The 23,736-nt window shown below is 40.6% G+C and overlaps 1 protein-coding gene across 1 annotated transcript in view; it reads left to right on the top strand.

Annotated features, from left to right (window-relative positions):
- FRAS1 (Fraser extracellular matrix complex subunit 1) overlaps positions 1–23,736 on the top strand; it is a 524,357-nt gene that overhangs the window by 320,138 nt on the left and 180,483 nt on the right. The window contains exons 21-28 of the mRNA XM_064285669.1: positions 915–1,067; positions 1,297–1,443; positions 7,478–7,624; positions 11,213–11,353; positions 12,251–12,391; positions 14,314–14,454; positions 15,860–16,130; positions 20,968–21,052. Of these exons, the coding sequence (XP_064141739.1) occupies positions 915–1,067; positions 1,297–1,443; positions 7,478–7,624; positions 11,213–11,353; positions 12,251–12,391; positions 14,314–14,454; positions 15,860–16,130; positions 20,968–21,052 (1,226 nt within the window). The remainder of the gene's footprint in view (positions 1–914; positions 1,068–1,296; positions 1,444–7,477; positions 7,625–11,212; positions 11,354–12,250; positions 12,392–14,313; positions 14,455–15,859; positions 16,131–20,967; positions 21,053–23,736) is intronic.

The raw sequence follows: 23,736 nt of genomic DNA, 5'->3' as shown, positions 1-23,736 counted from the left end.
GACTCATAGTGACCCTATATTTTTTTTTTTTTAATTATTATTATTATATGGGTGAGAACAAGAGTCAGAGATAGCCATACATGATAATTTGTTGTATAGTTTTAAATGGAGCCCTGGTGGTGTAGTGGTTAAGAGCTCAGCTGCTAACCAAAAGATCAGTAGTTTGAGTCTACCAGCCGCTCCTGGAAAACCCTGTGGGTAGTTCTGCTCCGTCCTATAGGGTCACTATGAGTTTGAATCGACTCAACAGCAACGGATAATAGGGTTGTAGCTTTAATCACAACTGAAACTACAGAACTTCTGTGAACAATGCAACAGGCCGTGAAAATGACTTTTCAACTCACGACTCTTCATGCCTCTAGTTTAGCTCTAGTTAAAGACTAAAATTTTCTACCAACTCAACCCAATTATCTCCTAACCCCAGTCTCTCCCTACAGAAGGCTGAAACTGGCATTCTGACTCTAAGGCCAAATTTGCTGAGAAGGGGCTATGTGGAAGGGCATTGATCATAGCATAGGAGCACTGTGAATAGGCCTACCCTGTAACCCAGTTCTCGGAGCTCTTGGGGAAACGTTGATGGCATTGGCAATACTGTTTCTGTTACTCTGACGCTTCTCTCTATACTTCTAGCAAGTATCTATCACATGCTGCTCTAGTACTTGAAGGTCACTCAATTGGAAAGGGATGAAAACTTAATCCCTGTGCTAGGCCTGACCATTTGTTGAAAACCTGAAACACTCAATTCGTACAGGTCCCAAGCTTCTGCTTTACTGACATACACTGCCTTTGGGCTACTTTCCTGCTGTCTGTGCTGCAGTGTTGGTAATTGAAATCCCTTCTGCCCATTGATGCAGTGATTAGGCTTTGTGCTCATGAGCATTCGTGCCTTCTCTGTGCTCCCCTGCCACTTCCAGACTGCCATCCTCTGTGCCAGCACTGTGCAGCTGATCTCCACAACACCGGGAGTGTGTGCCTGCGATGCCAGGATGCCCGTTACCTGCTACTGGGGGACCACTGTGCTCCTGACTGCCCGTCAGGATACTATGTGGAAAAAGGAGCTTGTGAAAGTAAGTGCTAGACACAGGACCTGGAGGTGCCTCCCGAGCTTCTCTTTGGGGCTGTAGCTGAGAAGTCTTCACCTTCCCAAGAGAGAGGAAGCAGGAAGCATACTGTGATACTATAAACCACACCAGCTAATGCTCTGAGTGGCGGGACTTTTCTCAGTGGTATTTGAGATGCTGCTGTGGATGGGATTCTGGCTTTACAGGTTCTGTTTTTGCCTCCTTCCCCCTGCAGGATGTCACTCCTCCTGCCGAACCTGCCAGGGCAGAGGACCCTTCTCCTGCACCTCATGTGACACCAACCTGGTTCTGTCCCACATTGGCACCTGCACCACCACCTGCTTCCCTGGGCACTATCTGGATGACAACCATGCTTGCCAGCGTAGGTTTTATTTATTTATTTTTTTAATGAACTTTCTCTCCTTTCCTGCTCTTCTGGGGACATCCAGGAAAATGTGAAGTTCTTGCTTCCAAATTCTCACCTGGTAGCCTTAATTTTTTTAAATAAGAAAACTAATCTACAAAGGCAATATGGATGTCATTACCAGTAAAACAGTTGCTGTCAAGTTAACTCTGAGTCATGTTGATCCCATGTATGTTAGAACAGAACTGGGCTCCACAGGGTTTTTGATGGCTGATTTTTCAGATGTAGATTGCCAGGCCTTTCTTTGGAGGTGCCTCTGGGCAGGCTCAAACTTCCAACCTTTTGGTTAGCAACCGAGTATATCAGCCATGTACACTACCCAGGGTCTCCATGATGCCATTAGCAAATTACAACTCAGATATCTGCCTAATTCAAGTGCTGGACTAGAGGTCTTCTCTGCAAATACCAGCTCTGTGATCCTGGGCAGGTCATTGAACCTCACTAAATGAAGATATTAGTCTGTTTCATCTCTAGGGTTTCTTTCAGCAAACTGGTTGCACGATCTGCGCAGAGAGTGCAGCCTATTCTTGTACACAATCAGTGACCTAAATACTTCTCTGGATTTAATTTGTTTCAACATGTATTTGTTGATTATTGACTATCTGTAAGGCCTTACCTGTTGTAAAGCATTTGGTTTTTGCCCAAATTGTAGTTATTTTGTCTTGCATGAGAGTTTCTTATACAGATGTCTTATTTCTCAAATATAAGTCAGAATATGATTAATTACCATAAGCCAGGCACAAAGAGTTAGTATAAATTAGGGAACGGGCAAATCTGAGTGAAAAAAAATTAGGAAATTCTTCACAAATGAGAGAACATTTGCGATAGGCTGAGGCAGCTTACTTTATTTCAATCACTAAAGTGTCATTTGTCCTCTCCCCCCCCCAAAATTGTTATGTTTTCTCCTTTCAAAAATGACAGGTAACAAATATATGGCTGATATTTCAATTTTATATTCTAGAAAGTACGATGTTGAAGGGATTTTAGAGTAGTAGTTAAGAGAGTGGGTTCTAAAGTCGGGTGACTTAACTTCAGATCGTAATTACCAGTTACCAAATTTTGTGACCTGGAGCAAGTGAATTAAGCTCTATGCCTCAGTTTCTTTATCTATAATAGAACCTACAACCTAATATTGTTACACTTAGTACGGACCCTAGAAGAGAATAAGTTCTCGGTGTAGATTAGCTATCATCATCATCATCAGCTAGAATGTGAGGGAAAAGGAAACAGTAAAAGATTTATATTTTCTAGACAAATAGATATTACTTTTAGTTCACTGAGATACTTAGAAGGATTTGCATTTGAAGTGAGGTTGTATGGAACTCACTAATTTATACCAATGCTCCTTAGAAGCAAGGATGGTGAGACTTCATCTCACATACTTTGGATATGTTATCAGGAGGGACCAGGCCCTGGGGAAGGACGTCATGCTTGGTGGAGTAGAGGGTCATCAAAAAGGAGGAAGACCCTCAAGGAGATGGATTGACACACTGCTGCAACAGTGGGCTTAAGCATAACAACGATTGTGAGGATGGTGCAGGACTGGGCAGTGTTTTATCATTCTGTTGTGCATAGGGTCCCTATGAGCTGGAACTGACTTGACGGCACCTAACAACAAATTTTGCATCACTTGCTGAGATACTAGAGATAAAAATTTTTTCTGGACCAATGAGATTTCTTTACTTTTTTTAACAAAAATTGTACTTGTTATATATTAACTGTCTGCCAGAATCTGTAATACAAGAGACATGAATGAAATACTTGCATGTTCTACTCAAGAGCAAGCGTTGGTGGAGAAATGGTGACTTAGATTTATGAGACTCTTCACAGCAATGGAATCACAAAAATAAAAGTTCAAAAGAAAAAACAGCATCCCCGATATGGAGTATAGTGACAAAACTATGCAGCATTGAAATATTTCTCTGCTGGGAAGCTTTTCCCCTTTTGCCCTGTGACCTCTGCACAAATACATTTGCTGTGCTACCATGCAAACAGAGTTTTATAGAATATGTCAGTTGAATAGGGATCTCCTGGTTATAATCCTTTGCTGAGATTTGAGCTTCATTCTTTCTAAGCCTGAGTAAAGTATGCCCTTAGGTTGTGATGTTTGGGTTTCTAGTATGTAAAAAAAAAAAATGTTTTTTTTTATTAACAATGGCCCTTTTTAGTGCTCATCATTATAGACAGTTATAGGTATACTAATTGTGGAAATCATACAGTAAAGGACTTTTGATGATATGTTGATCAGGAGTAGTAAGAGGCATTGATGACCATGCTATAGAAAAAGGTAAGAACTGAAGAGCTGTCTTCTGAAAAGATGCTGTCATTTTGAATTTTTTCAAAGGAGCTGACCTGGTAGATCTATAGTTTGGTTACAGAAATTTCTAGCAATTATGTATTTTAACTGACCTCTAAATTTTAAGCAAGATCAACTGAGGAAAGAACTTTGAAAAAGAGATAATGAATAAAGTTCTCAGATCTTGGAACCACAGGACTTTGGAGCTGGAGGAGAACTCGAGATTACCCAAGCCAACCTTGCATCTGATGCGAGGATTCTTTCTCACTCTCCTTCCGGTGAGGAGAAAGGAAGCCAGCTCCTTTGTTGGGGACTACAGTTGTTTGAGAGTCCTTTCTGATCGGCCCTAGAACTTCCTTCAGGAATAAAGTAGAATAAGTTTTCTTCCGCGTTCACATGATTACCTTCAAACATTTGAAATTAACTGTCATTTCCCACCTGGACTTCTCTGCTCCAGGCAGAACTGGAGCTAATGGAGTATTTAAGCAGAATTGGATGATGATCTCATATGATGTCTCAGACCTTCTTAGAAAACAGGCCTAGTTCAGAGGAAGAGTGGACTCAGTCACCTGTAGGTCCCTCCCTGCTCTGAACAATGATTAACGCACATCCTTGCTTTCTTTGCTGGTTTCTGGTCTACTCACCACCCTCTACACTGTCCTCTTGGCATTCTCCGTGGGAGCTTAGAGGATTATACCTGGTACCCCAGCTGTAGTCACACCAACATATTTTGAGACAGGATTAATGCTGTGTGTGATCTAAATATAAGAAGATGGAGAAAAGGCTCTTTACCCACATTTTTCTTGAGATGGAAGCTGAGAGCCCAGGGGGCTTTGGTCTGTGCAGAGCTACTCTCTGTGCCACAAGGTCAACCATTTGCTGATGACCTTGGAGAGAGGTGGGGGGTTAAATGATAGAGGGACAAGAGTGGGGCCAGAAAATGGCAGAAGCCTCCTATTCTGCAATGTCACACTGCCAGTCCCTCCAAACCCTCCGTAAAACCTCTCAATGTTTCAAAATGAATCCATTTGTTTTGGAAGTCAGTGGAAGGACTTGCTTATCCATTGCAGTACTAGGGGAAAATATAGGACTTATTGCCCATAAGGATTCTGGAACACGGAAGCAAGGAACACGGAGCCTTGAGGAAGTAAACCACCAGAAACAGATACAAAGGAGAGTGCACTGGCCTGCGCCTCAGGCTCAGGACCTGGCATTTGGGCCTAAGTTTGCACCTCAATGTCAAGCAAGAGGATCCAGCTGATATTTAGGCTATATGAAGACTCTTCAACTTACAATTGTGTTCGTTTCCTTAAAAACGGTATCATACTGTTAGTTCATATTAAGCTTTCAATTAACTAAAATTCTTACATTCTTTTTTATAGAAATTGCTGGTTAGACCAGTCTTCTCTATCCTGTATTCATCATACATTTGGCTTTAGAACATAAACATAGGAATTTATTTATCATTCTGCTTATTTCATTTGATTATTTTTGGTTTGTGTTCTAAACTGGTTAACATTTCTTTGAATTGTTATTCTCTCAGGTTGAAACATAACTGTGTGTGTTTCCTACACAGGTGCATGTAATATGATTTCTTTGTTTTCAGTGAAGTCATTAATATAAATATTGATCAGGTAAAAAATTAAGGCTTGATCACTCACTATAATACTTTATCGATTACAAAGATTTACTGATCACTTTGTTAGTATGTATTTCAACTCTCATCAAATTCACCTAAAACTACTGGGCCCCACTTCATTTTTTTATTCACAAGTTTATCTGTGGGATCTTTGTCAAAGGCTTTGCCAAAATTAAGGCACACCATGAGTAGAAATTCTAGCAAAAGAGGGTGAGTTTAGTGTCATATAAGCTTCCAGCAATTAAAATACTCTTTCCTGATTATTCCCAAACTGTATGTTTGAAAATCCGATCAAGAATTTTCCTAGGACTTTAAATTGCCAGTCTACATTTTCTAATGAATATTTTACATCAGTGGCTTTCCTTGTGGGTAAAACAAGAGGACTGATTTCTTCTTATTTTACAGGGAGATAATTTCCCTGCTCTTGCCACAAGCTTTGGTATCCTGTAGATGTAAATCTTACTTGATTGTTCTCTAGACTTTTCCTCTGACACATACTTGGAAAAGATTTTGGAATGTGGCAGAGATGCAGGTGTTTGTGTATATATAATTACAGTATCAGGCTTCTTTCATTTATGCACAAAGTATCTGTTGAACACTTACGATACGAGAGGTAGCCATCTAGGTTCTGGGGACTATTACAAGGAACAAAATAAACTTGGTCTTTGTTCTCATTGCTAAAGTTTACAGCATAGGGGATAGAGATGTTAAACAATTGCTTAAATAAAAATTGTTATGCATGGCATGAAAAAAGTGTATAGGGTGTTCTTAAGATCCTGTACCTGGGAGACCTATTCTGGACTGGAGAGTCAGGGAAAGCCTTCTCAAAGAGTATAGGGAAGGATGCGTGAGAGTTAAAGACAAGAGACTTGGAGATTATATTGAAAGAGTCCAAATATGTGTATTAGGATTTCCAGAGGGCGAGGTTGAGGGGAATGGTAGAAGAGCAATATTTCCAGAAATGATGGCTGGGAATTTTCCAGGATTGAAGAATGGCATGAGTTCTTAGGTGAAAATGTCCTCAGAAACCTGACCAATATGAATTTAAAAAATCACTCTGGTGGATACATGGAAAATAAATTGCAAAGGTTTCAGTTTGGAAATGGGTAAACCAGTTAGGAGGCTGTGATAGTCGTCCCCAGGAGATGATGATGGCTTGGACATATTGGTATTTGTGGAGATGGAGAAAAGCAAAGAGATATGAAAGTTACATAGAAAAGTTAGAATAAATGGGAATCTGTGATTGATTAGGGGTGAAAGGAAGGTGTCAAGATGATTCCAAGGTTTGTAGCGTGAATAAGTGAGTAGATGGAGTTGCCAGGTATTAAGTTAGGGAAGATGGAAGCATGGCCATATTTGTGGATCATCCCTGAATGCCTGAGTTAAGTGGCTGCTAAGAATTACATGGAGCCCTGGTGGCACAGTGGTTAAGCATTTGGCTGCTAACCAAAAGGTTAGCAGTTCGAATCCACCAGCCACTCCTTAGAAACCCTATGGGGCAGTTCTACTCTGTCCTATAGGGTCAGAATCAACTTGACAGCAATGGGCTTGGTTTGGTTTTAAGAATTAACTGGGTAAAACCAATAAGCCAGGTCACCTTTAAGTCCTTTATGTCTTAAAAGATGGGATCCCCTGAGCTCCGCAATAAAGTTGGAGGCTAATTTTAATCTTGCCATTACACGGAAGTCTGAGTCTACATCCCGAAGTGTAGACTTGATTCCTTACAAAAGAAGTGAGGTTCAAATAAAACTCTGGAGCATAATTTCAGAGATCTTGAAGTAAGTATAAATCCTGTTGCTGAATCACAGGGCAATTTGAATGTGGGGTTTCTATTCTTCGGTTTATAATTTATCTTCTCTGGAGAATAAGATTATCCTGTTTTTATTTTGGAAAATAAAAATAATATTTCCTGTTCTGTTCATCACAGGGGAAGGTTATGAGCCGTAATTAACAGCTTGGTGCAGAGCTTTGTTCCTTTGCAGCATCTGTCTAGGTTTGATCAGTGCTCCACTATTTGCAATTGTAATCATTTGGTTTTTCTTTTCTTATCTGCTTAGCATGCGACACACATTGTCGAAGCTGTGATTCACAGGCCAGCTGTACCTCCTGCCGAGATCCAAACAAGGTCCTGCTCTTTGGGGAATGTCAGTATGAGAGCTGTGCACCACAGTACTATCTTGACTTCACCACCAAGACGTGCAAAGGTAAAGATCTTCCTAAATTGTGTGAGAATTGTTTTGTTCATTGATATCCACTTGCCATAGATTTCTAGTCCTTCACCTTGGGAAAATACCTTTTATTATATGTTTGGACTTTCTCTGATGATAGCAGGAAGTTATTATGTGTGTATGTATGAAGCAAACATTTTTGAGTACCTACTCTACGCGCTGGGTTTTTGTACTCTATGCCAAACATTATGTTGTTGGTGTTGTTGTTCATTGCTGTTGAGTTGCCTCCAGCTCATGGCAGTCTTATGTATAACAGAGCAAAATGTTGCCCCATCCTGTGCCGTCTTCATGATCGTTGGTATGCTAGAGTCCATTGTTGCAGCTATTGTGCCAGTCCATCTCACTGAGAGTTTCTGTTGTTTCCTCTGGCCCTCTATCAACTATGATGTCCTTTTCTAGCACTTGGTCTTTCCTGATGACATTCTCAAAGTAAATGAGCCAAAGTCTCACCATCTGCACTTAAGAGGCATTCTGGTTGTATTTTTTCTAAGATCGATTTGTTCGTTCTTGTGACCATCCACGGTATATTCAATATTCTTCACCAATAGCACAATATGAATTTTTGTACTGTGGTGGCATGGATGCTGCTATGATGCTGGGAGCTGTACACTGGTATTTCAAATACCAGCAGATTCAGCCATGGTATACAGGTTTCAGCAGGGCTTCCAGACTAAGACAGACTAGGAAGAAAGGCCTGGCAAGTTACTTGCAAAAATTAGCCAATGAATATGACACACATGGGGTCACCATGGGTCAAAATCAATTCAACAACAACAGCAAAAATCGACCAATGAAAACTTTACGGATATTGTGCTAGGTATTGGTACCTAGATGAGTGGTGGGAAACTGGAAACCCTCAGGTTCTATTTGGCCGATAGACATGTTTTGTTTGGCTCACCTAATGTTCCAATGTTTTAAATATTTTAATGATTCACCTTTTAAAAATCAAAGGTTTTCTGTTTCTTTGGAAAAATCAAAAAGCTCTGGCAATACTGGATCTGCATTTCTACAACAGAAGATTGGAGCTGAGTAGCTGTCACCCGTTTGGATACAGCATGATCTCTTCAGTTTACCACAGTCCACACCTTTCCCTATTCTATCACACCAGGCCTATTTCAAAGATTTACACTACTTTTTGTGGCCCTGCAGGGATTTGCTTTTACAGCTGTAGATTGCTAGACTCTAAGCCTAATGGGGTCAGGAAGTTGTGTCTGATTCATTCATCTCTGCTTAGCATTCTTAAATAAGTGAAAATGTGTCACTGTGCTCATGGAATTTATAAGGAGATAATGTCAAAAACCAAGTGCCTTTTTTCTTGTTCTCCAGTGGTTGGGATTTGGGGGTTTATACTCTTTGAGGAGTCCCTGGGTGATAAAAATGGATAATGCACTTGGCTGATAACCAAAAGGTGGGAGGTTCAGGTCCACCCAGAGGTGCCTCAGAAGAAAGGCTTGGTGTGATCTACTTCCCAAAAAGTCAGCCATTGAATACCCTGTGGAGTACAGTTCTACTCTGACACACTTGGGGTTGCCATGAGTTGGGGCCAATCCGACAGTAACTGGTTTATGATCCATGAATGGGTGTCAGTGCTCAGCAAGACAAAAACAGTTAAAGAGCTGGTTTTTCTGGACCCCGTTCCAGTCTCCTTCCAGGTTTCCCTCTGTCTCTGGTTCTGGCAGAGAAGCCAGGGCTTGGATATGGAGGTCAAAGATCTGTCAAGTAAACGTGGGATGCTTTAAGGCTTTGCAAAATTGCATACTTTTCCATTCCAAGAAATTTTACTTGGTTGTCTGCTTAGGTGGTCTGCTCTGCTTAAGACCACAGAAGCTTTCCTGTCTTCTTTTTCTTTCTAACCAGGGGCTGTCAGTTGTGGTGAAAAATAAGATCATCACAAATCCTCCCTGTTGTAATTGATTTCATAGCTATGCTGGCAGTTTTCAAGGCTCCGTTTTAGTCATTTCCCTCCGCCCCCATCAAGACTGATTCAGCCAAATAAATGAGAGAGATTAAAAATCTTTTTTGAAGCACGTGTGCTGTCTTGCACATTTACCTGTTTGTTTGGGACTTAGCGATATTGCATCAAGGCAGAGGGAAAGGTGAGTAAGGAGAGGCTTCCCCAGTTTCTTAGAAGGGAGGAAGGGGAAGAGAAAGGGGCTGAGGCAGCACTGAGTGAAGGAGAGATGTTCTCCAAGAAAAACGGTTCAGCAGCAAACATTTATTGAGCTGTTACTATGTGCCAGGTACTGTGCTAAATCCTTTACATTCATTATTTCACTTAATCTTCATGATAGGCTTGTGGAGTAGGTACTATTATTATCCCTGTTATACAGATAAAAAAACTGAGGGTCAAAAACTAAGAAAGCTGCATAGCATAATGCAGATGATAAAGTGGCAGAGCCGTGACTTGAGTGCAAGCTTGCCTAAGTACTTAACCATGCTATTTTGTCACATCTTTCATGCTTGAAGGATTTACCAGTTAGAACCCTGACTCTCAAACATGAGTTTTCTGACTGCGTCACTATTGCCTGGGCCTTTAAAAAACAACGGCAATAGTAGCAACAACAACAATAATAGCAGCAGCAACGTGTTTTCCTGGGTCCCAATCCCTGGGACTCCATAGGTCTGGGGCTGGGTGTGATAATCTTTATTTCTAATAATTCCTCCACCTTACTTGGGTGTACCTCCAAGGTTGGGCCCTACTGAACTGGAACATAAGCTTCCTGAGGATAGGGTCCATGCTCAGTATTATGCATCTCACAGGTGCTTGTTGAGTGAATGAACGTGTGAACGAGTCAATTCTGCTGCTCTGAATTAGATCCTCTTTTGTTCAAGTAGAAAACCCTGGTGGCATAGTGGTTAAGTGCTATGGCTGCTAACCAAGAGGCCGGCAGTATGAATCCGCCAGGTGCTCCTTGGAAACTCTATGGGGCAGTTCTACTCTGTTCTGTAGGGTCGCTATGAGTCGGAATCGACTCGACGGCAGCGGGTTTTGTTTGGGTTTTTTTTGTTTGTTCAAGTAAGCCCCTTTTTTCCAGACAGTTCTTTTGTGCCCCATTTAATTCAAACATTGTTGACCCTTTCTGTCTTGTGGTCAGCAGCTGATATTGAGTCATGCAGCTGGTGTCTGTGGTGGCAGCAGGTGGTTCTTCGTTGAATCTCTGACATCCCATTACTCATCAAGCATTTGTGGGGCAAATTGGCTGCTCCCTTTAATAGGCTTTGAATGAAGACCCAGTGGCATGGCACAGGGACAAAGAACTCTGGTGCCCAGGGAACAAGATAAGGTTGATTCAGCTCCTCAGAAACTGTGCTGACAAGCAGGCTGTACATGAGCATGAAGTGATCCTTGTCCATGCCTGCATCGAACATAATTAGGAAACACTAAACCCCAGAGAAGCATCTGGGCTACTTCAAGCAGAGTCTTCGTTAGAGCTTACTTATCTGACATCTCTTGTGTCATCTCCACTTTACCCTTTGCAGCCGCATACAGCTTCCTCATATATTAGTCCCTGGGACTGAGGGAGGACAGAAAGGATGCTGAGCTAATGTGGGCTTTCTTTCTAGAGTGTGATTGGAGTTGCAGTGCATGCAAAGGGCCTCTGAGAACAGACTGCCTGCAGTGCATGGATGGCTACGTTCTCCAAGATGGGGCCTGCGTGGAGCAGTGCTCACCACAGTTTTACCGAGACTTGGGCCTCTGCAAGAGTAAGTATCTGGAGCCCCCACTCTGTGCTCACCCAAGATTTGCCTCATTGGATTTTTTACTCTTCTGAGAAGGAGCCTGTGGCAAGATTACATTCTTTGGCTTTTTATCCAGTTCCTGTTTTCTTCCCTAATATCTTTCGTTTGTTATAATGAGAATTTCCCTTTTCCTTGTCCCACGCCCACATACAGCATTCACTAAAATAAGGGGTTAGTATGGGAACCTTACGGGTGTATGGTGACATAAACAGGTATGCTTCAGCCATTACCTTTGGACTTGCCTAAAAATTGAACAGCCCTGCCCTCCCGATGGGAAGGTCTGTGTACCATCATCATTTAAGCATATGGAAAAACCATATTTTTCCACCTCTGTATCTGTAAACCATATACCTCACCATCACTTCTTTTGGGCCCAGTATCTCCTTCAGCCTCAACTTAGTACCACAAAATCCTCAGACCCTGAAATGCCCACCAAAAATGGACAGAGCATTCCTGCAAAGAAGTATGCAGGACTCTGGTAATGGACTTCATGAGTCAGAAAAGTTAACACTTCAGTGAAGTAGTACAGAGAGTCAAGGACTGGTTAGTAACAATGATGGCTAATGCCTGTCAATAACCTTATAGTTTATCTAGTGTTTTTCGTTATTTCATTTGATCTTTACCCATCGGGGTAGGTAAGACATTTTATTTCTACTCTCATTTTATAAAGTTGGCCATTCACTGAGGCTCAGAGAAGTTGAGTGACTAATCCTAAATCTCCCAGCTGGTAAATACAGTGTTCACAGCTACAACCAGGGCTCCTTGATATTTAGTCCAGTGCTTTGCCCAGTAGAGTCTAATGCCTCACTGTGATAGCCCCTTGGAAGGACATACAGATTTCTGTTGACTTTTGTCTTTCAGGCTGTGGCAGCCACTGTTTGCAATGCCAGGGTCCCCAGGAGTGCACCCGCTGTGAAGGGCCATTTCTCCTCTTGGAAGCCCAGTGTGTCCAGGAATGTGGGAAGGGTTACTTTGTAGACCGTGCAAGTCACAGATGCACAGGTAACTTGCAGACTGTGCTGAGTACTTTGAAAAGAGGTGAGGGCAGCAAGTTGGTCATGGATGCTGACTCTCAGGTAACCAAGCTGAGCATCTGTGTTAGAAGGAGAATGAAAACCCAAGGAGATCAGCCTAAGTCACTGACGGCTTCTCATGCACACCTTGCAATTGCTAATTAATAGGAGTGTGGGCCAGTAATTCTCTTGCACAAATCAATATTGTTCCTTAAGATCTTCATGGAAACAGAGCAGATATTTTATAGAATTTTATGGAATGGAAAATTCTTTACTAAGCGAAACTATTGTTCATAAACACAAAATCTTAATCTCCTTTTCTACTGGGTTATCCAAGAGAGTTTTTCCAGTTTTTTTCTCATCATTTCTATCAAAAAGTTGGTACCGTATGCTTCACTTTAAAGAATATCTGACATACAGTAATAATTCTCATTAGCCAGGCATAGCATTTTACAGTTTATGAAATTCCCTTTGTATACGTTATCTTATTTGATATTTGTAATGACTAGGTAAAATATGAAAGACATTATGAGCCCTGTTTTACAAGTGGAAATGAAGAGACTTAGAAGCATTAGCCAGGCAACATAAAATCAGATTTTAAAACCGAGTTTTCTGTTTCCAATCCAGGATCCCTGAAACTATACTATGCTGCCTTTCAATAAGGAAGCAGAAAAATTAGTGAATAAACACTTAATTTATAGAGGATTATTAAGGACCACTGGTGGCCTAGTGATTAAGTACCTCAGCTGCTAACCGCAAGGTTGACAGTTCAAATCCACCAGCCACTTTATGGGAGAAAGATGTGGCAATCTGCTTCCGTAAAGATTTACAGCCTTGGAAACCCTATGGGGCAGTTCTACTCTGTCCTATATGTTTGCTGGTATTAAAAAAAAAAAAAAATTTTTTTTTTTTTAATTAACTTGGCTTAAATAAATAGCACTGTGGTCTTTTAAATAGCTAGTTCTCCTTGTGCACTTAAGATAATAACAGCAGCAGCGGCAATAATAGCAGCAGTGCTGGTAGCAGTCTGAGCCAGGCACGGTTCTGGTCACTTTACATTATAACACATGTAATCCTCCCATTACTACTATCCACATGTTCGAGAAAACAGAGTTAAAGGAACTTGCTCAAGGTATCAAAATCTAGTAAGTAGTAGAGGAAGCTACCATCCATCTGTCAGCTTGTTGTACTGTGGTGGCTTGTGTGTTGCTATGATACTGGAAGCTATGCCACCTATTTCAAATACCAACAGGCTCACCCATGGCAGACAGGTTTCATTAGAGCTTCTAAACTAAGACAGACTAGGAAGAAAGACCTGGTAATCTGCTTCTGAAAATCAGCTGATGAAAACCGTACGGATAAAACAGAACATTGTCCAATATAGTGCTAGAAGATGAGCCCCTCAGGTTGGAAAACACTACCTAATAGCCACAACAATGGTCTCAAACATATGAAAGATCATGAAGATGGCACAGGACTGGGCAACATTTCATTCTGTTATATACATAGGTTGCCATGAAATGGTGCCCATGCAATGGCAACTAACAAGAGCAACAGTAGAGAGAGAGTGGAACCAGAAAGAGCCTATGCTCTCAACCCTGTAAACTGCCTGTCTTGCAAGTCAATATGGTTAATTTCTTAAACATTCCATCTTCATGCAACGTTTTTGGGTCATAGTATTTAAAGGAAGGAGTACTCTCATTTTTCAGTTTCCTTCTGAGGGTAGATCAGTTCCCTAGGAAATTCTATAGGGAAACTGTTGGAATTCTGTTTGGCTGCAGTTGGGTGTTATCTCTTGCTTGTGCTCCAACTCTCCTGGCAGCAATCCTTTTATATCTCCATCACTGGTCGTCCTAACTGGGTGTCTGTGCCTTTGTTTTGTCTCATTGAAGTGTGTCCTCTCTTTCATAGCCTGCCCTCGAGGGTGCTTGCAGTGTAGCCACAGGGACCAGTGTCACCTCTGTGACCATGGGTTCTTTCTGAAGAGTGGCCTTTGTGTTCTCAACTGTGTTCCTGGCTTCTCCAGCCTCTCCTTTAACGGGACATGTGCTGGTAAGCGCTTCTCCTCAGATGGTCTGAATTCACTGGTAATTTCTCCATGGAAACTTAAGTTTACAAATATAGTTAGCTCATGTGATATGAAATGCAATGTTTTCATTTTGTGAAAACCTTGGTGCCACTAAGGAATAAAGGGCTATTTATAGAATGTGGAAAATTAGGAAAACTCAACTTTTATGATCTTTGGAAGGGACAAAGAAGCAATCTTTGTGCTTTAAAAGTCACAATTATCAGATCAAAAATTTGACATAAAACTTAGCCATGTTCCTGAACCATAGTCATGCTGAAGAAATTATACACACCCACACACCTTTATATATGTAAACCAGCCAAACAAACACACATACCCATTGCTGTCAAGTCGATCTTAACTCATAGAGGCTGTATAGGACAGAGTAGAGCTGCCCCATAGAGTTTCCAAGGAGTGGCTGGTAAATTCAAACTGTCAACCTTTTGGTTAGCAGCTGAACACTTAACCACTGAGCCGCCAGGGCTCCTTTAAAAAAATATATATATATATGTATATATATATATATATATTTACTTATCTATATTTATATAAACTTAGAGAGCTAATTAAGCAAGAATACGCTGGTGCATTCTTTTTGCACATTATGGAAATAAATTATAAAAAGTTACAAATGGTGTGAGGAGCCTGCCCCATTAAGTTTATACATTTAAAGGGATTTCAAATCACTTGGGTTTCTATTAAGAATATGGTAATATGTTAAAGGAAATCTGTCCCAACACATTAATAGACATGTCTACTTAAATAACAAAGAGAAATTAATTTAAATTCAATCTTAATTTTGAATCCTCAAATTTTTATAGGTGAATGAAACTTGGGAGTTACATTATGACTACGCTATCCTTAGCTTTTGAGCTTTTGTGTGCCCTTCATCAATAACATGAGGCAATTTTAATACCCATAGTCAATTATATTTTCCATCTCTATGTTTCTGTCCTCTAAAGATACTAAGACTTCCCCACAGAAAAAAATATCTTGGGCTTATTTTATTGGGATCCATCTGGAAACTTCAAGTACTTAAGAGTCAGCTCCTCCTCTCGAGACATAATACAAGTCAACTTGTGAAAATGAATTCTACTTTCATTAGAATAATCTTACAGTAGAACTAGTCCCTCTGAAATTTGGCATTCCCTAATCCTGACTGGCTTAGTTGTAGAAGGGAACACTACCAATTAAAGTCCCGGCAAAACAACTTGAAATTATTCCCATGTACATTCAGGGTGAGAATCGCTGGGTTAGAAGGAGGGTTATGGTATAGAGTAGACTGTAATCTCATTTATGTAGCTCTGAATTAACATTACAAGCCTATTTCTTAAAATACTTTATTAGTCAATGTGCCAAGCCTGACATTTGGATTCGTATGTTTTCCAGGCAAAATACATACCCCTAGTCTTCATGTGAATGGTTCCCTAACCCTTGCAATTGGTTCAATGAAGCCATTGGATTTTTCTTTTCTGAATGTCCAAGACCAAGATGGCAGGGTCGAAGACCTCCTGTTCCATGTTGTGAGCACTCCCACCAATGGCCGGCTAGTCCTCTCAAAGAATGGAAAAGAAGTGCAGCTGGACAAGGCTGGCCATTTTAGCTGGAAAGATGTGAAGGAGAAGAAAGTGCGTTTTGTGCACAGCAAAGAAAAACCCAGGTGACTCAGCGTTCTGATGCTTTCCATTGCTGCTCTGCCCCCCTCTCTCAGTCTCTCTTTCTCAAGAGCAATCCCTTCTCTTTTGGGGAAGATCAATACTCAAAAAGCACCAAATACTTTCAGCTGCCTGTCATCATGTCGCTGTAATTGCTTAGAGAATGTGCTTCTGTTAGAGGCATTTTCATTTTATCACATAATTATGGGTAATTCTCTGATGTGAGAGGAAAGTTCCTGGTGCAATTACCCAGTTTCTGGGCCCGGCAGAAACAAAAGCGGCTATAGACCTAGATGCTACAGCTGCTGCTTCTTCAACATTTGGGTAATATACTTGGAGTGAGCGTGGGATAGAAGATGGAGCAGATACTTTTGAAAGTGTGGTATGTTCCCTAGAATCTCAGAGTTAGAAGGAAACTGAGTGTCGCAGTTCACTTTATGAGATTAATTGCGGTTAATTGTTAAGCCTGATCCAGTTTTCCCCTGTTGCTTAGCACACAGGTTGCCATGAAATGGTGCCCATGCAATGGCAACTAACAAGAGCAACAGTAGAGAGAGAGTGGAACCAGAAACAGCCTATGCTCTCAACCCTGTAAACTGCCTGTCTTGCAAGTCAATATCGTTAATTTCTTAAACATTCCATCTTCATGCTACGTTTTCCCCACCCCAGCTGACATATGTTTCAGGAATGCAATTGAATGTTAGCACTAACCCAAGCAAATATAGCCCATATAATTAGCAGAGTAAACCTGCTAAACTGAAATCAAAGAATGCACCCCAAAGATTAGGCCCTTGGATTATCCTTCACCCTGTTCTGCTTCATTAGTTAGATTATATGGATAAACAAGGAATTGAAACCCAAAGAGGACACCAAAACCAAAAAACCAAACCCACTGCTGTCAAGCCGATTCCAACTCATAGCAACCCTATAGGACAGAGTAGAGCTGCCCCATAGAGCTTCCAAGGAGTGTCTGGCGGATTTGAACTGCTGACCTTTTGGTTAGCAGCTGTAGCACTTAACCACAACACCACCAGGGTTTCCCAAAGAGGACAAGTGAATATTTATTACTGTCAATGCTAAATCTGAGAATTTTTTTTTTAAAGGTTGGGCTAGGAGATAAGTAGGGAGAAAAATAGATTGCACTACTACCACTCCTTCAGTGCTAATGATGCTGGGCACACTAAAAGATAGTCTAATAGGAATGGTAAGACCAGCTAACATTTATTGAGTGCTAACTATGAGCTGGTGTCCCTGGGTGGTGGAAATGTTTTAAGGAGCTGGGCCACTACTGAAAGGCTGGAGATTCAAGTCCAACTGGAGGTACCCCCCGCAAAAAAAGCCTGGTGATCTACCTCTGAAAATTCAGCCATTGAAAACCATATGAAGCACAGTTCTACTCTGGCACACATGGGGTCGCCATGAGGTGGGGTCAACTCAACAGCAACTGGTTAACTGTGTGCTAGTCATTGTGTTAAGCACTTTGCATGCGTTATGCATACTTACATTTCTGGTCTGCAAATGAGGAAACTGAGGCCTTGAGAATACAAGGAATCTTGCAAAAGACTTCAGAGCTGATGAATACAGAATTGGAATTCTAACCGAAGGTTCTCCGATTCCGCAACCCATGCCTTTAGTCACTATGACTTCTGCCTCCCTAATAATAGTAGGAATAGTGGAGATGCTTCCATCCTTAAGGGCAAAGTATCATTGCATAGAGAAGCATTGCAACAGAGGTGGAGCTTACAACTCTGGTTGATGTCACAGAATTGCTCTTCAAATTCATGCTAAGTGCCCTGCTTTCATTCTGCTGCAAGTATAGTTCTTAAGTGCTTGTATTACGCACACACACAATACACATAACTGCACCGTACTGTCTTGAAATAACTTGTCAAAAGTATAAAGCTCCATAGACAACCAGTGCATGAATGTTTGCCCTCTTGTCTATTTCACCTCTTTAAACTCTCATTGGAGTCCCTAGGTGGTGCAAATGGCTAATGCACTCAGCTGCTAACTAAAAGGTTGGAGGTTCAAGCCTGCCTACAGGCACCATGGCGGAAAGGCCTGGTGATCTACTTCTGAAAACTCAGCCCTTGAAAAACCCTGTGGAGCACAGTTCTACTCTGACACATGTGGGGTAGCCACAGAGTCTTAGTTTTGCACTCCTAAATGGGACAAAATACAATTGTCAGGAAATTCTTAAAGTACCCCTTCATGTATGTGTGTGTGTGTGTATATAGACACACACACATACACATATGTATATATATATATATACACACACACACATATTCGTGTGTATATATATGTATATATACATGGAAACCCTGGTGGCGTAGTGGTTAAGAGCTATGGCTGCTAACTGAAAGGTCAGCAGTTGAGATCCACCAGGTGCTTCTTGGAAGCCCTATGGGACAGTTCTACTCCATCCTGTAGGGTCACTATGAGTCAAAATTGACCTGATGGCAGCAGCTTTGGTTTTGGTTCACACACACACACATATATACACGTATATACATATGCAAAATATTGATTTCTTGGAAGAAATACAACCAGAATGCTTCTTGGAAACAAGGACGGTGAGACCGCGTCTCACATACTTTGGACATGCTGTCAGGAGGGATCAGCCCCTGGAGAAGGACATCACACTTGGTAAGGGTCAGCGAAAAAGAGGAAGACCCTCAAAGAGATGGATTGACACCGTGGCTGCAACAGTGGGCTCAAGCATAGCAGCAATTGTGAGGACGGCGCAGGACTGGCCAGTGTTTAGTTCTGTTGTGCATAGGGTTGCTGTGCATCAGAACTGACTTGCAGGTACTTAACAACAACATACATACACACACACACCCATAACTGAATTTTCTTTACTTCTGATTATTGAAGTTCTAAAAATCCAACAAAACAAAGATTGAAAGAAATAGTAAAATAAGGTTGGTAGAAAATCATGGAAAAAAGGAAATCATATAAGTTCCTGAAAGATGCAAAAACAAAGGAACAACCTGTCCCATAGGTTTGTGTTGGGTTTTTTGTTTTGTTTTCCACATGAAAACCCTGACCACTGACCATTATTTTTTAGGATTAGAATACTTTAGGACTGACTGCTTTAGGGTTGAAATGCTCTTTTGGAGTAAAAGAGAGCCGTAAATGTAGTTGTAGTGACCATGCTACTCTGCATTGCTGCGATGTTGAAACTGTTATTGGAACCTCAGTGCCAACAAAAATCATTTTTCCCCAGTAGGTTGGGAATAACCACCACTTCTTACTCTATTGCTTCCACCAATTACTTTCTCACGAAGCCTGGAGGTGGAGGTAGGGAAGGACAGAATTTAAATGGGACAGAAAATGAGGAGGAAAATAGAAAATGAGGGAAGACAAAGATCCTTAAAAAAAAAAAATCAGGTTTATTGATGTATAATTTTCATTCAGTAAAATTCACCATTCTAAAGTGCACAGTTCCATGAGTATTGACTAATGTGAAAGGTCTTGTGACCATAACCGCAGTTCAAATGTGGAGCAGGCCCATCACCCTGAGAAATCCCTTCGTGCCTTTTGAAAGCCAGTCCTCTCCCCCGCAGCCCCTGGCAACTGCTGATCTGTTTTTTGCCCCTATAATTTTGCCTTTTCTAGAATGTCATGTAAACGGAATTATACAATATGTAGTCTTTTGTCTCTTCCTTTTAGCATAATGCTTTTGAGAGTCAACCACATTCTTTCATGTAGTTACTTCCAAGAATATCTTTTAAAGAACCTTTGAAACAGTTCCCCTTAAGGTAGACCAGAATTCAAAAACTCCTATAATGCTTTAATCATGTCTCACCAGCCAGCAGTGAGTTTTATACTTGATTCAACTTTAAAAGTGGGCAACTCCTACCTTCCCTTCTATCAGTCTCTGAAGCTGCTGGAACAACACACTTCCAAAGGAAATAAAAATATAATAAAGCATAAGCCTCATTTGGTTCTGTTAATTAAGACTCTTTGGTTGCAAGTAATGGAAGCCAACTTGAACTAGATTAGGCAAAATAGTAAGGCTTGTTGTAACACTGAAAGGGTGGCTGAGATCTCAAAGACAGCAAGGGCAACTGGCTCCAGGGCAAGCCTGGAAGCTAGAACTGGGAATGGGAAGCAGTCAAGAGTCAGTTCTTCCACTCATCTATCTCTTTGTTCATCGGCTTCATTCATCTCTTTCTTGAAGACTGGCTTGCTGCACATTCTCATCCATATGGTAAACTAAGTTTCCCTACAGTCATATGGTAAGACTGACCATTGGCTCTTAGTCATATGGTGAGACCGAGTACTGGCTCTTAGATTCCCAGGGGAAAAAATTAGCTGTCCTTTCCTAATCCTGTTCACGGTGGGGGTGTGTGGGGGATAGATGGAGTCATTAATACAGACATTGTAAACATTGAGAGCCCACTTACATGAACTGGACAGGGATTGGGGAGGGGGTTTGTAGGGAAGAGGGAATCATGAACTGGTTTGACTCTGAAAAGTTCCTTTCTGTTCTCCAATTTAGCCATTAACCTAGAATACGTTACTAACCTGTCTTGGCACAACAATTTATTATTCAACCTCTTTTATGTAATTAATTTTAGAAAATTAAGAAGCCAAAATTTTATGTAATTATTATGTTATAAAGGGGTCTAAGAATGTGCAATATTTTTACCTACATCTCACTGTGCTCATCTTTATCTGGTAGTTTTTATTTGTAGTATGAAAATTATATTACTGTAGTGTTTTGATCCGAATTCTTATATGCACATAGCCTGAAAACACTTTCTTCTGTTTTTTCTAAAGATTGATTTAATGATTACATTTTCTCATTCCTTTCTTGGGGACTTCTTTTAGGAAAGGTTACTTTTCCCTGAAAATTAGTGACCAGCAGTTCTTCTCTGAGCCACAACTGATCAACATACAAGCATTTTCAACACAGGTAATAAAAATGCCAAGCAGTTAATAATGTCACATGCCTGCTAATTCTCAAAGACAACTCGAGGTTTCTTGCAGTTACAGCAAAAATGATTGAGCTAAATTAGTCTTGGTTCATTTTCCTCAAGAAAAGGCACTGGAGTAATTTTTAGTACTTTTGGATAATACTAACAACAGTAATTACTAATACTTCTATAGTATTCTCCTAAGTGTTTCGTATAAGTAACTCATTTAACTGTCATGCCAACCCTGTGAGGTAGGTATTATTATTATCCCCAATGCAAAGGCGAGGAAACTAAGTAACAGAGAGGTTAAATAACTTGTCCATGGTGATAGAGCTAATAAACAGAAAGCTGAGATTTGAGCCCAGGAGATCTGGTTACAGAGTCTGTGTTCTTAACGGTTACACTGTGCTTCTTACTTTACTGAGTCTGTTACTAGCCCTTTAAAATAATTTGAAGCTTTTCTGGTTGTTAGGACTTTCCTTACTCTTTGATAAATGAATTTGTTTTATCTAAATATTTCTGTCTTCGGGGTACAGAATTATTGTCTCTCTTCTTCTGATGAACCACCATGTAGCTGAATTCCATTTAACTCAGTTTGCAGTATTTAGAGAATCTTGTTAAGGAGCTGCTTGAATGAGGTGCCATTGTGGTCATCAGCTGAAGAAACCATGGTAGATACTGTAAAACTTAGGGTAATGGCCCTTCTGGTCTCATCATTCATCTCTGTCAAGTTGTATTTATGTGTCCAGAGCACATATAGTGGTAGACACTCAGACTAACTGGTTTGCAAGATTGAACAACTGAAATGTGCAAAGAAAATAAGATAGATAATGTCCATAAGTTGTGAACAGCAAGTGAGTGAGACATCACCATGGGAAAACAAGACTACCTAAAGATGCAGCTCTCAGAAGTGTTCTTAGTCATGATTCAAGGAAGGACACTAGGTCATTGTTATTAAATCAATTTTTGTGTATCTGGTTCAAAAATGAAAAGTCCATGGACCAAGGATAATTCAGACTTGAACTAGAAATGGCTGCCAAATGGTATTAACAAAGCAGCTTAACTCTTCTTGATGGCATTGCTCACATAAGGGATGACTGAGAGTTGAAGAATTATTAAAAATTGATTTTAAGTTAATGTGACATCAGGGTCACATTAACTTAAAATTTGAATTTTGTCCTAATTCAAAGCTAAAACACGTGACCGCTGTAAATATAGGCCAGAGGCCCACACCAAGTCTCCGAATTTACTGATTTAGATGTTTCTTAATACTGAAGCTCAGAAGTTTTATCCTTTTCATTTGGGCTTGTTTAGTAACTTCCATTAGGTGAGCACAAGCCTTAGGATAGGTACTGGCAAGTAACTTCCTAATCTGAGAAAGTGAGTTCCCATATTTCCCTGAATTTTGATTCTTTGTTGTCCCAAAATCAAGCAAATAGATAGTAAAGGAACATTTTTACTTTATTTATTATATAAGAATTTTAAAAATTATTTTAACTTTTTAAAGATGGAATTTTAGAAACAAATTTTAATTTAGTTTTGTTCCTTCAAATGTCTACGGTGTTTCAATGTAGTCTTCAGCCCACCTGAAATTTACTCATGTAAGTTAGTCTTTTCCGTACATGGATTTTGATATCACCTTTGACCTTTTCTCTCTTTCAGAAACTGAGGGGCCATTCATTCTCATATAGAATTACAGCTTTAGAATTCTCAGGAATTCTAAGGAGTAGCAGGGGGTGGTTAGCTATCACCTAGCTTCCCACTATGTGATTATTATAATGATGCATTAGTTAGACATTACTTAAATGGATATTATAATTTCCAGGAGGCCAGGAAGGTACTTGGATAGTTTTAAAAGAAAGTCGTTTGGACTAAAGAAGGCACTGTGCTGAGAAAAGCCCTAGTAGATGGTTCAACTTCAAACGATATAAGATACCTAAGAATGTTTTCTTTGGCTTCTGGGCTTGATTTTTTTTTTGGGGGGGTGAGTTTTTTTGCTGTTGTGGTTCGTTAACTTTTATCTTTGTGAAAGAACATTTTATCTGCCTATTTAAGTTGGCAGGGGGAAACCTGACAATCCTTAGGAAAGCATATTAAATTTTGCTATATTAGGATTGCAACATGAATTAACCAGGTGGTTGCCTTACTCACTCAGACCGTAAACTTGTCAGGCTTTACAACCTGAGTTGGGGTTGGGACCTATCAAGATCTGGATGACAGAACTTGAGGAAAATTACTGGAAGGGACCAGAAATAGCATGGATTCAGAATGCAGAAATATCTTACTCTGAGTCAGCATACTGCAACATGGCCTGGAGTGAAATGATCATTCCTAAGCAAGAGTCCAGCAATTCCATACCTCTTATGAGCCTTTCTTGGATGCAGACAACTGATTGGGTTCTATGACACTAAGTTTACCTCAGTTACAACAGACCTTAGACTCCCCCCCTCCCCGCCCCCCCCGGGAATATAGTTTAAATCAAGAAAGCAAAGAGATTAGAGATTTAGAAGCAAGCAGCTCTGGTTGATGACCTCTCATGCAGACTGTGGCCTTGGGATGATTTGAAAATCCTCTAGAACCTAGAGGTGTGAAATAACCATAATTGCTGTGATTACCACAGCTGACCATGCCTCTGACAAATACTTTCCCCTTGGAACAGTTTGACACTCTGCAGGACCATCTA

The sequence above is a fragment of the Loxodonta africana genome, chromosome 5, assembly GCF_030014295.1.
Source record: "Loxodonta africana isolate mLoxAfr1 chromosome 5, mLoxAfr1.hap2, whole genome shotgun sequence".
NCBI classification, from domain to species: Eukaryota; Metazoa; Chordata; class Mammalia; order Proboscidea; family Elephantidae; genus Loxodonta; species Loxodonta africana.
The sequence above is the reverse complement of the archived record's forward strand: the minus strand, read 5'-3'. Positions and strand labels throughout refer to the sequence as shown.